Here is a 17,773-nt window from a genome sequence, read left to right as displayed (position 1 = left end):
CAGTAATTACGTGTTTTATAATGGTATGCTAAATACATCAAAAGGCCTGCAGAGAACAGTGACTGTGCCCATACTCTAGAAAGGTACAAAGGTTTACAGAGGTAAACCTGTTGTAAAATGAGGTGTAATTACATGTAGCCTTTTGAAAAGTAAAATGTAGGAAAATTCACCTACTGTTACAAATTACAATGTCTTTGTCTTTTAGATACTCAAGCCTGGTCACGTCTTTTTCAGAGTTAGGTTAAATTTGCAATAATTTCACTCTTGTTTAGCAAGAGGCTAACTCTCCTAATTTCCAGTAACAGAAAGTGCATGTGCAAACTGTATAATAAAGCAGTAGGATTGAGATAGTCAGGTTACAGACACAATCTTTGATAAGACAATCCGCTGATATGATAATAAAACTGATAACCTCATATGGCTTGTTCACACAGACACTGCAACGCACGTGTTAATATTAATGCAAAAATAAAATTTTATTTGTGAATTATTACAATATTCATATAACATAGAAACATTCTATTTAACACACATACTATATATACACCACCATAAATGAGCAGTCCAACTGAACAAAATGTCTGCTGGCATAATTTGATATTAACAATTAAATGAACTGAACAGCAGCATTAGAGCATAGTGCAATATCTGTAATATCTGTTCACGAAATTAAATAATGAATACATTTTGTTTTAGAAATTATACAGTCAGTTTTAAGAGGCTTTAAGGGCAAGAACCATAAAAATAGAAAAAAAAATTGAATACGAACAAAAACAACACCAAAATTGCAGCTTTGTGGGTTTTTTTTCACCACACCAGGCCACTCTGTGTATTAGACTTTTATTATTGTAAACTAACTGAGTGCCATTGCAATGATGCTCAATCTAAAGCCCACCTATATCTGCACAGAGCAAATCTACCAAACAACAAATAACAGAAACTGGATTACTAGAGTTCAGCAAACTTGTTATCTTGTCATGAAGGCAAGATTAAAAGATGCACTAGGTAAGATTGTAATGTAAAATCCAGCCGTTTTATCAGCCTTGGTCACAAAGTGGGGTTGCAACAGATAAGACCGTCCCATCCCCACTAATTAAGACATAGTAGATTCACACTATTTGCCCAAATTAAATTCTGGTGTCTGTATGGTCACTGGTGGGAAATCTTCTCCATACAGGGAGTAACGGATTGAAACTTAACAGTGAAAGTGTCTCCTAAACAGCAGTGAGCAAGCGCTTTGTCCAAAGAAAGCTGGACTCATCATTAGATCTTTTACCTCTCTTGTCCCTTTAGTATCATTTGGAATAAAGCATCACAGAGCTGTGGCAGTTTTCTGACATCACATTACAGGATTTCTGGGTATTGAAGTTCAAATTTTTCAAACTGTTGTTTCGCTGCCATTTTGGGCGGCCAATGTGCGATGTTGCCTAGTGCAGCTTTAAAACCAGACATCCATTTTGTATCATTTCAATCTTTCGGTACTTTATAGTAACTGTTTAGAAAGATGTAAGCATGTGTTCTAGGGAGGCTCAGGTCTCAACATGTCATTGTACTGCTGCAGTCCTCATCTCCAATCTGTAATTCTGGGACAAATAGTGACGAAGTCTATAGCTAAACTCTTGAATCAAAGATTTATGTATAAAAAAAAATGTATTCTATAATTATAGTATACAGCTGCTGTGAGGTGTTGCAAATCTGTTGTATCATTTTTAACTCTACCTACTTCTGTTTCCGCATCAGCAGTTTCAGTGGCATCATGAAAGGGTTGAGGGGGCACAGTCCCACCTTTTCCCAGTCCCCAGGTTGCCTGGATGTGTTATTGCTCTCAGCTTGTCCGTCACCTGGTTCATCTGTTTTCCCTGCACTGTCCATGGCAACACTATTGTCAGCTCCACCCCCAGCAGCATTTCCTTGACTGGTGGAATCCATCCTGTTCCTGTCCGGGTCTGGGTTTGGACCAGTGTCTTGGCCACTTTCTGTCTGTGTTTGAAGTGAGTCTCTGTTATGCAATGGTGTTATGTGATGCTGATCTTTGCCTTCCTTCTCTGGCTTTTCATCTTTAAGCATTTCTCTTGCCATCTTGGAGTTGGCGGGGGCTGAGAGACAACTGTATACCTAGAGTGGTGGGGAAAAAGGGGTTATAAAATTAGACTTATCATTTAAAAAAAATATATACAAATTCAAGACTTTATTGTCCCAAATGGGAAATCTGCGAGCAGCAAGGCATAAAACAACACATACAAAAGACAACATACAGAAAAAGCTTATAAGCCATTAATTAAACACATTATAGCTTTTGATTTACCTTTAACTTGAAATTTTCACCACAGTATCTCCTTGTATCCCCCTGATGCCTGAATTAAAGATGCATTTTTCTTTCATTTTGATTTTAGGTTATTTAGCCACACTGAATTTGGACTTGAAAAATGTTACTTGTTATGGCGCTTTTCCACCGCATGGTACCGGCTCAAATCAACTCGACTCTACTCACTTTTGGTAGTACCACTTGGTTTTCCACTGCAGATAGTACCCCCTCAATGTCCCCCCCCCACCCACAACTGGTCGTCATAGCGATGCCGCGACGCTGCATGAAACTGCCGTGACGCCATCTTCAACGCGACACACACAGCAACAATGGAGGATATCGAAGGGATGGTGTTCTTGATTCTCGGTGTGTGGCTGTTAGTCACAGCAAGGAGACAGATTTTATTTCAGAAGAGGCTGAAGGCAGCAAGACAAACGACTGCTGTAAAAAACAGGAGAGTTTGGGAAATCCTACAAAGGCGACGCAAGAGGGTAAGCTAACCTGGTAGCTAACGTTAGCATATGTTTGCGCAATGATGACGATTCTCTCTGACCAATCAGTAGTCTGCAGTGTTTTCACGTCACCTTTTGGTATCGCCTCAGCTCGCTTGGAACCTCGACGGAGGTGCTACCAAAAAAAGTACCAGGTACCAGGTAATATGGTACCTGGTACCTGGTACTTGCCCAATGGAAAACCAAAAAAGGCGAGTAGAGTCGAGTCGAGTTGAGCCGGTACCATGCGGTGGAAAAGCGGCTTTAGATCTTAAACTTGTTCATATCACCAAGTACACTTGTAATATTTTTTTTTCATTCCACCTTACTTTTAGGTCATTAAGCCACATTAAGCAGTATTTCTGGTTTATATCCAGAGTAATTAATTAGGATAGGAATTCCCCCTTATTCATTTCAGATTTTTCTTCATCAGTTTTAGGTAAGTAAACCACATTAAGCCGCATTCAGCTCAATTATTTCCATTCCTTTCCAGTTGGGGATCTTGTCATAGTTTTTTGACCATGTTATTGATTTACCTTTTTCACCACAGTATCTCCTTGTATCCCCCTGATGCCTGAATTAAAGATGCTTTTTTCTATTTTGATTTTAGGATTCTAGCGTTTTTTTCAACGGAGCAGCCGAGGGCATCACGAGCCAAATTCAGGTCAGGCAGGCAGGCAGGCAGTCAGTCAGTCAGTCAGTCAGTCAGTCAGTCAGTCAGTCAGTCAGTCAGGTAACGCTTAGTGAGATGTCGCATCACCACGCTGATGACGCTGACGCGACCTGTGCGTGCAGTCGTCATCAGCGTGGTAGCGGTAGCTGTAGCTCCCAGCTCCAAAAAGCTGTTTTGTGAAAGCAGAGGACTTTATTGAAACTTTTAAGGTGGCATGTACATGATACTAGGCCCAAGGACACTCAATGTAAGTTTGAGCCACCAAGGACATGCCCCACCCCATGCGCATCAACCGGTGAGTAATAGAGTAGTTTCTTTAGGAGCGTTGCATGAAGCCCCTAAAATGATCTACTTGGCTAAGGGCTTGTATTTAGCATTGTACAGTATTTAAGCTGTAACAACGCTGTTGAGTCCCTCGTTACCGTGGCAACCGCTATGCGCGATCTGCAGAGGCTCGGCAGAGATCGCTAATATTTTGAAAAATCTACAAAACTCACAACTCCCCAAAACCCCCCATCATCAAAGTTTACATTTTTGTGACACCAAACCATGTCATAGATACTTATTTCATGCAGACTATGTATCATTTTTGTGTACTAGAAACGGACTGGCTGCAAGCTAGCTAATGGGAAAATGCATTGAACAAGCTGCTAGTTTGGTGGATTTCAATCTTGCCAATAAGAATGCTGGAAGCACATATGGCTATCTGGCTAGCCAGCCTGAAGCCTCTGAAGGCTCTTGAGTGGTTTCGTTCATACCTCTCTGATAGAAGCTTTTGCGTAGTAATTGGAGGTGCTTCCTCCTCCTCGACCCCCCTCTCGTGGTGTCCCCCAGGGGTCAGTTTTAGGTCCGTGTTATGACCCTGGGTCATAATTTGTATTTGAGTGTGTGTTTTTGTTGTTTATCCCTCCCTGCCTGAGGGTGGTGGTGTTCACCCCGTTTGTATGTTCTCCAGTTTGTTGAGTTGCAGGTGGCGGCTGGTGATTGGACGGGAGACTGATGGCGCCTATTTTTAAAAGGGCGTCTGTCCGATGCCGGCTCACTCCTTCTCCTTCCTGGCTCCCAACCGGACCGTGCTGTGCTTTGCCACATGAATACTGTGTTGACCTAGTGGTGTAGATTGACGTTGTTATTAAGAATGTAAATAACTTTTGGAAGAGCAGTCCCGGTAGCCATAGGGGTGAGAAGCCTTTTTTTCTTTGTTCTCTTTTCTCTTGTTTCTGATAGGGAGGCAGGGAAGCTGATTGTACTTTTGTTTTCGTTTGCTTAAGTTAGGCAAGTTAGTTACCTTTTTTTCATAGATCGTTTTGTTTGTTATTTTGGCTGTGCTCCCCCCGACGTTTTGCTACCGTATTGAAGAGTGATTAAATAAATCAATTTTGTTTGGACTGCACCTGCTGTGGCACTGGTCATCTTTGGGAGTTGGGAAAGAGGGGAGTCACTTTTATGCTATGCTCGGTTTTCCCCTAGGCCGGGCGTAACAGTCCGTTATTATTTTCCATAACATACTGCCCCTGGGTCACATTTTTTTGCAGACGCAATATCCAATTCCACTGTTATGCAGATGATACCCAGTTATATGTCCCATTTAAACCTGGTGAATCAGTCAATTTAACTCTTATCATGTCCTGTCTTGCAGGTCTCCCCCCCCCACCTCATGCTTTTATTTCATCTCGTTTGGACTACTGCAATTCTCTGTATTCAGGGCTGAGCCAGAAGACAATCTCCCGCCTCCAGTTAATTCAAAACGCTGCTGCTTGGCTCTTGACTAATTCTAGGAGACAGGAACATATTTCACCCATCCTCGCTTCTCTCCATTGGTTGCCTGTGAGTTTTAGAATTGATTTTAAGATTTTTTAACATTTAAGGCTTTACAGGGTCAGGCTCCTAGCTACATTTTAGATATGCTTGTTCCCTATAAGCCACAACGCAGCCTGAGATCTTCAGACAGGGGTCTTCTAGTCGTTCCTCCTACCCGTCTTATTACCCAAGGTGACCGGGCCTTTTCGGTCCGGGCCCCTCAGCTGTGGAACTCCCTGCCTGAGCATCTCAGGCAAGCAAAATCGGTATCGTCTTTTAAATCAATTCTTAAGACTCACTTTTATACAAAGGCTTTCTTATAGTTTCATTTTTATCCGCACCCCTTTTACCTGTGTTTGATCTTTTTTGGTTTTATTGTTTTATGGATTTATTGCTTAATTTTATTGGCTCTTTTATTCGTTACTTTGTTGCTTTGCTTTTCCTTTGTTGGGTTTTATTGTAACTGTTACTCTTCTTATGTTTTATTTTATTTGATGGAAAGCACTTTGTAACTTTGTTTTGAAAAGTGCTATATAAATAAAGTTATTATGGGTCCAGGCACAAAGTGCTGGGAACCCTATGGTTTATGTTCGGATTCTTCTTCTTCTTATTCTGCCATAAAACGATATACAGCTCAGAAACTATAAGAGCTACAGCTCCCAAACTTGGCAGATAGGTTCAAAGTCTCACCCACTACTCAGGCAAAAACACTTACACCAATCGACCTGATGGTGGCGCTACAACAACCCATTTTGCATTTTGGTCCATAACTTCTGAACTGTAAGTCGTAGAATCAAAATTCTGCATCTATCTATATAGGCCACGGCCATTTCCATCTGACTAGATTTTCCACCATTTTAAATTATTTGTCTAAAACAGTTTTTTCGCTACTCCTACTCCTCCGAAATTTTATCCAATCTTTATCACATTTGGCTCACAGCTACTGGATGATTGTGGGACAATCAATATGATTGTATCTGGCTGCAGTGCATTATGTTGGACATGTGGGACAATGAGTGTGTTTCTGCCACTGCATTACCTTGTAGGACACAAGTTAATATTCAGTTTTTTGCGGGACCCTGTGAAAAGGGCCTCTCTGATCTGGTGTCTGTGTAAAGTGTTATTCCCAGTCTATTAAACTGGAAACAGTTTTTATAAATTGAGGTGTCCTCTGTCATGCCACATATAATTATGAAGACATGTTTCTGTGTGTCTGTTTAGTATTATAATAGTAATGCTGCATTAACATTACGGTACTTTGCACTTTGACTGATTTTGATGTCAGAATCTCATAAATCAAGGTTTCCTGTTAATGAGCTGTGATAAAGATACAGAGGAACACATGTTCAATCAATTCCTGGACCTGGGCCCGTATCCACAAACATTCTGTCAAACAATCACTGCTGTTTTGTTGGCGCACAAGGTGCGCACGTCCAGTGGGAATTACATAAATTGCGTCACAATATGAGGCTGTCAAAGAGCTGTAATTGTTTGTATGATTATTGTGCTATGCGGTTGCATAGACCTAAATTATTACTGCTGTACTGTTGCATTGTGCCTGTTGCCAAATATCTTAACATGTGATAACTTTCATAATAATAATAGCATTAATGGTGTAATAGCGTTACTTTGTTGAGTGGGAAATGTGAGTGCATCTTAATGAGATCAAGCACAAATATCATCCCTGCACAATGTAATGTTTAACTAACTCAGTCATTCAGTGTTTGGAGAACATTTCCCCTGCCTGTGTGTCTTTCAGATATTTTCTCCTCTCCTTAAGAAACTCCTAAGCCTCCTAAAAGTCCTCCTATCTATTCTTAACTGTTTTCCACCTTAGGAGCTCTCTTAAGGGCTAAGATGTTTTGTGAATATTTTTTATCTTTACTAGGATTTAATCTTACTTTTAAGGGGAAATTCTTAGAAAACGTCATCACTCTCAGAATTTTCTTAGACTTTCTCCACTAGGACCAACTCTTAGTACTAGGAAGCTTTGTGGATACGGGCCCTGGTCCCTGTTGTCCATGGCAAAGCAGACACTGTTATGACAGCCATCAAAAGAAAGAAAGAGAAACTCTATGGACTTGGGATTGACCGGATTGATAATGATATTATGCCCATGTGAGATTATTTTGTTTGTTGTATCCCATGTTGTTTGTCACCAATTTATTTTATTCAAATTCAGGGCATGTAAATCGGGTTGCAAATTAACGTACAGACAGCTTCCCCAAAGATTGTGGTTGTGGCTTGCGCTGCCCAGATTGGCCCTTGCTTGCAAGAACTCATCAAATGATGTAAGCTACATGGGGACCACCTTCAGATACAGTGCAAATCATACTGCAGCACTCAAGGCAGCATACACCACCCTGGGTGTCAGTGACTTGAAAATAAAGGTAATAATACAGTAATCTGATATAGTAATTATCTCCTGTCTATTCATAACTAAGAATTATTTCTATAATTGCAACATTTCCAGGAGGTGAAGGACACACGGTGGCTCTCTATGCATGTCAGGCCATCAGATCCTACAGAGGAACCTGAGTGTGGTCCTTGCAGCCTTGGCAGAGGAGGCAGAGGTGAAAAAATGTCCACGGGCAAAGGGACTCTACATATTCTGTGTTACTTGTGATTTGTTGCAGTGGTGTACCTCCAGGCTGATGTTTTGCCCCTCACATGCTTGTCAGAAATCTTTCAAAATTCGAATGTGAACTTTCTTCATATCAAGGAGCAGGTATGTTAAATCTGCACATCTATTTATTAAAATCTGTTTGATTTGGTACACTGAGGGTTGTCTGTATGTCTGACCAATACTAAACAGCTATTCTTTTTTAAATTTAGGTTCCACAATTTGGACTCAGACTCTGAGGAGCATCAAAGAGGCTGGACAGACTGCACTCCCTGGATCATTTCTGTCTTGCCTCCATCAGGACCTTGATGATCCCCAAGGACTTGAAGCCTTCAACATACAGTACTAGGAGGTTAAGTTGATTGTGACTACAGTCAACACACACAACATACTAATGGTAAACCAAATGTTGTTTCAAGAACAAGAACCAGGAGGAGATCAGGAGTCTGCTGGCAAGCAAATTTGATAATTGGGCCAAACTCTACTCCTGCCTGAGTCTCCTTGTGGGCATTGCATTAGTCATCCCTGTTTCCAGTGTGAACTGTGAATGTCATTTCTTGACAATGAACAGGGTAGAGGATCACTTGCCTCACAGCAAGAAGGTTGTGGGTTCAAATCTCTGCCCCCGTCGTTTCTGTGTGGAGTTTGCAGTTTTGAGTTTCCTCCCACAGTCCAAAGACATGCAGGTCAGGTGGATTGAAGACCCTAAGTTGCCCATAGGCATGAGTGTTTGTGTGTATGATGGTATATGATGTATATGATCTACTAAAAAAAAAAAGATATTTATGACGTAGTATATGATGTAGTTAATGATGCATATTAAGTATGTATATGTGTATGTAGTATGTATATGACATGTACTGTACATGATGCTATGTAAAGCCCTTTTGAGACATGCTTGTGATAAAAGGGCTAAATAAACTAGACTAGACACAACAAATCATCTATGCATTTTCCTAGTTTGTAGAATTGCTTTGTTTATCTTCAGATGAAAACAGACCTCCGAAAACAGCTTATCCATAAATGCCCCCCCATATGATAGGACATTGGAGCTTTCTTTCCAGAAAGCCCTGTAAAATAAGATGCTGAATCAAAGGGTGCAAACTTTGCAACAAGTAGCCTGTGGAGCAGTCACTTAAAGTGTAGCAATGGAGCACTATGTATATATTTTTCAGTTATTTAGTTATTTGTTTGCAATGGAGCACTGTTTATATTTTTAAGTTGTTTAGTATTTGACACTAAATACTTTAAAGGGAGCACTTTAGATATTTTCAGGTCTTTAAGTTATTTGTTTGACAACCATTTGAAGGGGAGGACTTTAGCTAATTTTCAGGTATTGAGGTATTGTGTGACAATGGAAGTATTTAAAATACAGCACTTAAGATAATTTTAAGTTTTTGATGTCTCAGAAGGTTTTCGGTCATCCAGGTAATGGGATCCTTTATTCTTTATTGCGTATTTTCTTAATAAAAAAAAAACCCCACCACCACCACAAATTGATTTGAATTTTGTGGGAAACACTGATTTATAATTCCAACATAAATATTATTATATATTATATATTATATATATTATGATATTATATGATATTATTAATATATTACATCATACATATTATATGACATAATATTAAATATAATATGACAATATCCTAATTTTGCAGGAGGAAGTGACATGCATGGCAAGAGAAAATGTATAGTGGATATGTATTGGCATTTTTGCCTTTATCTGACAGCACACAGTGGAGTCAGACAGAAAAGATTGGGAGAGAGGGATGACAAGTGAAAAAAGTCCTAGGCTGGATTCAAATCCAGGACGTTGTAGTTAACTGAGCCACCAGGATGCCCTGGAGATGCATTTTTATGTCAGGTGTAAATGTAATCCAACTAAATCATATATAGTAAAAATACAGATATGAAATACATGGTTATGCCAAATGTAAAGGGTGCTACTGAGTAGTCTGTAGCAGCAGCTGTACCTGGATCATATGGCTGTGCAGTTTGTTGCAGTCCAGCAGGGGGAGCTCCTCGGGGAGAGACATCAGTAGGTCCAACACTATAGCGCTCTCTGTAGGCGAGAAGAGAATGTAGTCTTTCAAAACAGTTTAACTTCATTAAAGTCACAAGGGAATGTTATTGTGATGGTGTCTTGTTTGTAATTCCACATACTTCCGATTGAAACAGGATATTAGGGCGGAACATAATGCGGGAAGGGAACTGTTCAAAAGTGGACGGTTGAACCATAACAAACATGGAAAGTGAATCAGAAGATCTGGATGCCAACCTGCATTCTATTGTAGAGGGACATTCGCCTCCTCCAACACATAATCTTGAGCTGTCACAAATGCCTGATTCTTCAAAATGAATAAATTCCATCTTAGGAGAAGGAACCGGGGTTTCCCCAAAATGGTTTGACATGGTCACCCCGGACAAGGCTGTGAAAGTGTTTCCAAATAGCAAGCCTTGGGTTAGCAAGTCTCTGAAGGGGTTGTTGAATAAGAAAAGGAAGGCTTCCAAGGATGGCGATCTTTCTGAACAGAAAAGACTACAGAAGGAGGTGAAATTGGAAATAAGGAAAGCAAAACAGATGTACAAGGACAAGATTGAAAATGAACTTGGTTCTAACCACCTTGGCTCTGTGTGAGATGGAATGAAAACTGCTGTAGGTCTGCAGGAAAAAGTCTAGCAAAAAGGTGGTGCTTGATGGATATAATTCTGACATGTCCTTGCCTCAGGATCAGTTTTATTGTGGGTTTGATGTTCACTATTTTAATGATGTGATTGCTGATTTAAAATCTAATCTGATGGTGTCAGCTTTTCCTCCCCTTCCTTTTAATGTGAATGATATGGTCAACTTTTTCAGACACTGCAAAACCAGAACCAGCCCTGCTCCTGACAATATAGGTAGCACGTGCATTGATTTCAGATGTCATCCACCTGCCCCTCAAAGTACGATTATCAAGGGGCAGGTGGTGGAGATTGTGGATAAGTATCTTGGAACTGTGATAGATAAGTTGAATTTTAGACAACTCCACAAGTCCTTTACAGTTTTACAGTTTGTCTGACCGTCCTTCGGATGAGACGTTAAACCGAGGTCCTGACTCTGTGGTCAATAAAGATCCCATCGGCACTTATCGCAAGAGTAGGGGTGTAACCCCGGTGCCCTGGCAAAATTCCCCCCAAAAAACAGGCCTTCCTTCCATCATGGCCACCTAATCATCCCTCGTTACCTAATTGGCTCTTTCAGTCCTCTACTCTCCACTGAGATAGCTGATGTGTGGTGAGCGTTCTGGCGCAAAACTGGCTGCCGTGCATCACCCAGGTGGGTGCTACACACCGGTGGTGGATGAGTTGAGTTACCCCCCCCCCATATGTGAAGCGCTTTGAGTGCCTTGAAAAGCGCTATATAAATGTAATCAATTATTAATTATTATTAATTGCAGACTCTTACCACTGGCCTGCAGGTTAGGTACCCCAGAGTCAAGACAAACAGGAATAAACATTCATTCATACCTATGGCAATTGCCCTACTTAATTTACAGACGATGAGGTCACAATGGTGATGGTGATGGTGATGATGACGATGATAATGTTTTACGAATGACTTGATTACTGTTATCTTGCTGCCCTGGTTGATGACATGTGTACTTTTTGTATTTAATTTGTATATATTACTATTGTTGTGAATGATGTTTCTTTAACTTGGTTGTATCCACTGGGTCATTGCAAAGCATTTTTAGTGTTTTAGTATTTTTGTATTTTCATGTCTATTTTTTCCTACAGCCCATTGACCAACTTAATTTTGTGCCTCTGTATGAGAAACACTGCACCTCTTAGTCAAAGATGCCCTCTAGAGGCCAACTGATGAAGCACATCATCTCACTAAGAATCCCTGACTGACTGACTGCCTGACCTTGCCTCGTGATGACCATGGTAACGATAGTAGTAATGCCGCCGAACTGATTAATCATCACAATAACCACTTCTAAAACGAATCACTTGTTGCAGCCCCAGATAATGATACAAAGTTAAAGGATGAAGAAAAATAGGTAGAAATTCTCAGGCTCACCCATGGGAGTGAGAGCACACTCTTCATTCTCCTTGTGGACAACGCTCAGGTAGCGATAGATCTTCTCAAAGTCCACAATGGACTTGACGCCAAATTTCCTGGGGTTATCACTTCTGGCATATTCGCTGGTCTGGCCAATCCTGGCATGGAGGGCTGCAACAGGGGTGGAGGTAGTAGGGTTGTAAGAGTTGGAGTGCAAGACAGTGGATGAAGTGGAGGAGGAGACAGAGGGTGGGGAAATGGTGGAGATGGAGGAAAGATTGGCGGGGATGCAGGAAGATGAGGAGGGTATGACAGGGATGGATGAAGAGAATTTCAAACAAGTTGCAGAGGCGGTGGTAGAGCTTTGCTGTGGTGACACACGAGGAGAGGCCGGAGTCGGGGTGGCAGTATGGCTGGGAGGTTGGGAAGAGACAGTGGATGTATCCACTGGAGGTTGCTGTGGCTGGGGCCTATCTGTTCCAATGGAGGGTAGCCCTGATGACAATGATGCAACAGTAATTGTATGTGCCTTTGGTTGAGGTTGTGTTGTGGTAGCAGTAAGCGATCTGACCACTTTTAGAGGCTCTGTGGTTTGTGAAGTAGTCTGGATGATCGGAGTGCCAAAGCTCATAACTTTGACTAATGCTGTAGCACTAGAAATGGGTGTGAGTCTAAGTGACTGTGGCAGCTGTGTGGCGTCAACAGCTTGGTTTGAAGAGATTGGTGTCACAGTCTGTGTAGCGGACTGGGGTGGGGATATAGCCGGAGCTACGACCATCTCTGTTGTGCCTGATTGGCGGGAGGTGGCGACAGATTGAGATGTGGAGGTGGCAGCAGATGAGGTCCCAGGCACTGGTGTAAAAGATTGTTGCCGGGGTGGAGATATTGTGGCGGTGGGCACTCTAACTACTTGGGATGAGGCTGGGAGTTGTCTGGCTGGGCCGATGGTTGGGGTGGGCGTCTTGAGTATCAGGAGTCGAGGGGCTGTATTGCTGGTGCTGATGGGAGGAAGCTCACCTAAAGGAAGAAAAGATTCTTCAGTTGTTGAAGCTGCAACATGCACTTTTTTTCACAGTATTGAACACAATACTGCCTTCTGCCTTGGCTGAGAAATTCCCGCAAAATGATTATTTCACTGTATTAATGAATTTAATTTGGACCAAACTGTCACATGAGTTTCAAAGTTCAGAAAAAGCTTCACTGCAAAAGTAGAGGGGAACATTAAAGAAGGGGGCAGCAGGATGCCCAAGCCCACATTGTTTCCACCATCCTTTTAAATGGTATGTCAGTATATCACTATCAGACCATGTGAGCAATAATCTTACATGAGTCTATTGTTAATGTTTGTAAATTACATCATTGTAAATGTACTTTCATATTCAACTATTCTATTATAGTTACTATTTAGAGCAAGCAACTAGTTAGTTTCAAAATAAACACTGCTCTTGAAATGGTAGGTTGAATAGCTGGGTAATAAGAGTTATTAAACTGTGCTTTTTTTTTTACTTTGTGCCGTAGAGCACCGAGTTTGGATGTCCTGTGAGTTTTGTCAATTTTTTTCCCCATAGAGGTTTACTGTAGTACGCACAAGGCCCCGAACGGCCCCGTGCAAATAACCACCTGTTAAGTCTCACATGCACACATATGCATCCTAATTTCAACCGCGTATAAGAGCAATTTAGCCAAACACATGTAACCCAGATGATATGGGGTCACTGAAAGTAAAATAAGTGAATTTATAATTTCATTCAAAAACCCATCAACAATAAGATTTGTCACAAAGATGATTCAGACAATAACCAATTATCAGTATGATCAGGCCCTCTCACTCTTCATATGCAAGCTTGTTGGAAACTCTGTCTTTTTCTCCTGTAGATTCAGACTGAACAAGACCACTGACGAACAGATAGACTCCAGAAACTTACCTGAAATATTAAGATAAATCAAGACAACACAACTTGTTCTAATAACTTGTTCTAATCCAAAGCTGCCATGGTGGATGTAGAGCAAGTTTCAAATAATTGGGGAGTTTAATCTTGGCATTAAGTGGCTAATATTAATTAGCTTTCCCTATAAGACTAGCTGTTCGACGCAGACTATCCTTTAGTGTGAACAGACTAAGACAAAATTAAAATAAATACATATTCAAAACCCCTTGTTGCTAAATGGCCAAGATGTTGTAATCTGTTTTTGTTAAATAATTATTACAATATTTTTGTACTGAAGCTGCCGACAGATGATATTTTGTGCTGATATTCAATATTTTTAAATTTGATCATTTTTATGCCAAAAACATTCCAAGTATATTCAGTGTTTCTGCCCAGAACTTTATCCTTGTCAGGGTGGACAAGCCTCTGAAACAGCATTCAGACCATCATGGCACACTACAACTCTCCACTGAAACCCAGAGCAGCTCTGAAAGAATTAATTTACAATAAACATTACTGACCACTAAAATTAATAAATTAAATGTGCAAAGACTATAAAACTTCATGTAGCTGTGGTGAGGGAGGAACCTCCATCATACCAGTGGTGAAAAACACAGGCTATCTCATATTTAATAAAAGCCCAATATCAACCCAATATATCGGCAAATTATAATTAGAGGTTATGAGTTTGAGGTCCATACCTTGGGCTGCCGGGTGAGGCATGGTGCGACCAACGAGTTTCTGTTGGTCTGCGGTCGGTCTTTGGACCTGATGAGGGATGGAGTTCCTCAGGCTGCGTGGCTCTGACGACGAGACGATCAGCAGCTGGGAGAAAGAAAGGAGATGAACATAGTGTCAAAATAATTATGACCACCACGAGTGACACGTTCAAATTTAGCTCAGCTGTCCTCTGTAGCGCAGTAGCCTACCTAGGAGGAGCAAGAAAACACTTGGCTGGCTGTGCTACAAGATGAACAAATAGAATCTCTTGGGTCATCCTCAGTCTCACTATTTTGTTCTGATTCTGTCACAGTTATAGGCCAAGCTGACAGTGCTGAGTTGTTGTTCAGTGTAGCTAGTTAGTGCAGTTCAATTAAGTTGGCTAGGTTTCCTAATAGCCACTTATTACTGTGTGTAGGATAGACATATACCCCTGTGTGGGGCTACTGATTTGTTGTTAGCAATGAAATCAGACAGAACCAGTTGATGACTACTCTGATAACACCAGTTGGGGCAGATAAGTCATGGAAAAATAATGTTAGCCAGTGATAGCTGCAGTAATGCTAGCATAACAAATGCAGCTTTGTTTACCCATGCCAACTTAGAACAATAAAGTGAAACTACTGTACTTTGGTTTGCTGCATTTGCAAGCATTCGAAGGATCGTCAAGTTAAGACTACAATTTACCTACGTGTCTATTTTTCCAGATGAGTTTATTAAAACATTTTTCGAGAAAGAGAAAGGATAGTGACAAAGAGGTATCACAAGGACAGGAGGACAGACAGGTATCTCAACGTGGGGCCTGGGGACCACCAGGGGTCCTTGAGAGGGTTCCAGGGGGTCCCCAGCAAATTGATAAATTGTTAAACTTCACTATTATTTAATTTACAAGAAGTTAACACAATTAGAGAATGTAGAAGAATGACTATTTTTGATCATAGTTTCACTGTTATGTCTCTACCTACAATACAGATAGTCATCGAATTCTGGACAAAATCATATCTAGCAATAAAAATATTCTCAGATTTGGGTCAGAGAGACAAAATCTCATCTCTTGATATGAAAAAGGTTGAGAATCACTGTGTTAGAGGACAGCACCACAGAGCCAGAGCACATCACATTAGGTCATTTCAATTGGAGAAATTCAGCTAATAACCAAGCTGTGTTGTAAGAGAGACAAAAATGCAGGTACATGCAAACACAGATTGATACAATGCCTGAGAACGTTATTGTGACTGTTTATAATCATAGATTACAGTAATTATTAGGGATGCACCGATACCGATACTGGTATCGGTATCGGTGCCGATACCAGGCTAAAATGGAATATCGGTATCGGAGATTTTACCCAAGACTAAAATCTGATACCGAAAGCCATGAGTAACATGTAAGAAATAAAAGCAAACTGTCTTGATTTTATGCATTTGTGACACATAGAAGCCTGTATTTCTCAAACAGTGGGAAAAACAAGGATTTTATCTCAATAATTTTGTCCATTGACCCCAAACTAAGGAAGTAAGCCTGCACTGTTCAGTAAAAGTAATGGATCGGATCGGTACTCAGTATCGACCGATACTTAAACTTTCATACTCGTAATCGGTATCGGCATTGAAAAAGTGGCATCGGTGCATCCCTAGTAATTATCGTAAAGAATTACGTTACACATTTCCTTCTGTAGGCCAATACTCATGTAAAATACCTAACTAATGATTAGACACAGAAGGAGAGGAGAGGCTTACTGTACCTGAGAAAAAGCAATGGAGATGGGTTCCTCCAGCGTCCCAGTGACAACAGAGGCCATGTCTGTCCATAGCTCAATGGGCTTTTTGATTCTCCTCTCCTCTCGTCTCTGCCTCATTAGCTGGTGGTTCACTGACGTGATCACCTTGGTCTTCAGAGCTTCCACCACAGAGTGGATCTAAGGGGAGGCAGGAACGAGGGTGTGGTTATTAGACCTGTGTAAAACCCTGACAGTGTCTAAACAATGCATACAATCCATACGTGTACAGACACAGAAGAAGAAAAGAAGGGAGAGAAGGGAGGGGGAGAGAGAGAGAGAGATCAAGATTGCACTTTATTGATCCCCTAGGGGAAATTGGCAGAGGTGGGGACTCAAGTGATTTGGATTCAAGTCCGACTCGAGTCACAGTTTTAATTGCTTGAGACTTGACTTGATGCATGAAGAAAAGACTTGAGACTTGGGTTCTGGTGACTTGGGACTTGACTTTGACTTGTACTTTGATGACTTGATGACATGAAAAGGTTTCTAAAGTCTTGACTTGAGATCTTGTGTTTGTGTAAATGACTTAGATTGAAAGTGATGAGATTTGTTCCAGCAGACGACTGAATTTAAATTCTGTTTTCTGAATTTGTATGGAATGACTTGAATTTATTGAACTTGAAACTGATTATAGAAATCAAACCCATGATGCCCTTACCAAATTTCTATACTATTAAAACCATATTGCATTGTAAAGTCCTAGATATTGAGTTTTCTTTAAGATTTTAATTGATACTGGACTTTTGATTTGTTCTGACTTGACTTGCTGTTCTACAGTTAGACTTGGGACTTGAAATTAATGACATGGACTTGATTTGGACTTGACTTGGTAGGCTAATCTACATATGGATTTACTTGGGACTTGACTTGAGACTTGTGTCTCAAGACTTAAGAATGACTTGGGACTTGAGCAACGTTGACTTGGTCAAACCTCAATTGGTGGTGAGAGAGAGAAAATACAGAAAAAGTTCTTAAGTCATATTTTACAAGATGTTATCTCGCCAGATATTTTAAGTGGAGTTTGGCGAAACGTTCTGTCCACACTATAAACAGTCCGTATTGGGTCTAGACCAGACACAGAGAGAATATCCATGGCTTAAATTACCTCTGAAATAGATCTCTTGGGCACGATTTTTTTCAAGAAAGCATAATCGATGTCGCCTTTGGATCCAGCGGTTTTGTAGAGCTTTTTCAGGGCAGCCAAGAGTTTTTGTTGCTCGTGTCGTTGCCAAGTACAAACGCGTTTACGTGGGTGCTGCAATATCTGTTCAGTTTTCAGGTAGCGATCTGGTTTGGATCGCGTCCGAGGCGGCGGCTTCATCTTGACTCACGTTGTTAGTAGAAGCCTTCTCAAAGACCAGACTTAAGTGCAAGTTCCACTAAAGAACCTCTAGTTTAGGTTA

General features: G+C 40.8%; 1 protein-coding gene across 2 annotated transcripts; it reads right to left on the bottom strand.

Moving 5' to 3' along the window:
* Nucleotides 1-525: 525 nt before the first annotated feature.
* Nucleotides 526-17,719, bottom strand: snapc2 (small nuclear RNA activating complex, polypeptide 2). Of its 2 annotated transcripts, none has more exons than XM_078291625.1 (7): nt 17,476-17,719; nt 16,335-16,508; nt 14,572-14,695; nt 11,961-12,959; nt 9,871-9,959; nt 1,724-2,115; nt 526-1,583 (listed from the first exon to the last, which is right to left on the bottom strand). In XM_078291625.1, exons 1-7 carry the CDS (start codon nt 17,689-17,691, stop codon nt 1,565-1,567), a joined length of 2,013 nt encoding a protein of 670 aa, XP_078147751.1. In that variant the 5' UTR covers nt 17,692-17,719; the 3' UTR covers nt 526-1,564. The 2 variants fall into 2 exon arrangements, with proteins under 2 accessions (XP_078147751.1, XP_078147752.1); XM_078291626.1 differs by having other exon boundaries at nt 11,961-12,113.
* Nucleotides 17,720-17,773: the final 54 nt, after the last annotated feature.

This window comes from Centroberyx gerrardi, chromosome 23 (genome assembly GCF_048128805.1).
Source record: "Centroberyx gerrardi isolate f3 chromosome 23, fCenGer3.hap1.cur.20231027, whole genome shotgun sequence".
Taxonomy (NCBI): Eukaryota; Metazoa; Chordata; class Actinopteri; order Beryciformes; family Berycidae; genus Centroberyx; species Centroberyx gerrardi.
Note: the sequence above shows the minus strand (reverse complement) of the source record. Positions and strands in the feature narration are given on the sequence as shown.

Bases quoted from the DNA above. Each gene is read 5' to 3' on its own strand.
- snapc2 (XM_078291625.1), bottom strand. From the start codon at position 17,691: ATGAAGCCGCCGCCTCGGACGCGATCCAAACCAGATCGCTACCTGAAA. The intron at 12,960-14,571 runs GTATGGACCTCA...TTCTTCCTTTAG, and splicing joins GCCTCACCCGGCAGCCCAAG to GTGAGCTTCCTCCCATCAGC. The intron at 2,116-9,870 runs GTACAGCTGCTG...CCACCACTCTAG, and splicing joins TGCACAGCCATATGATCCAG to GTATACAGTTGTCTCTCAGC.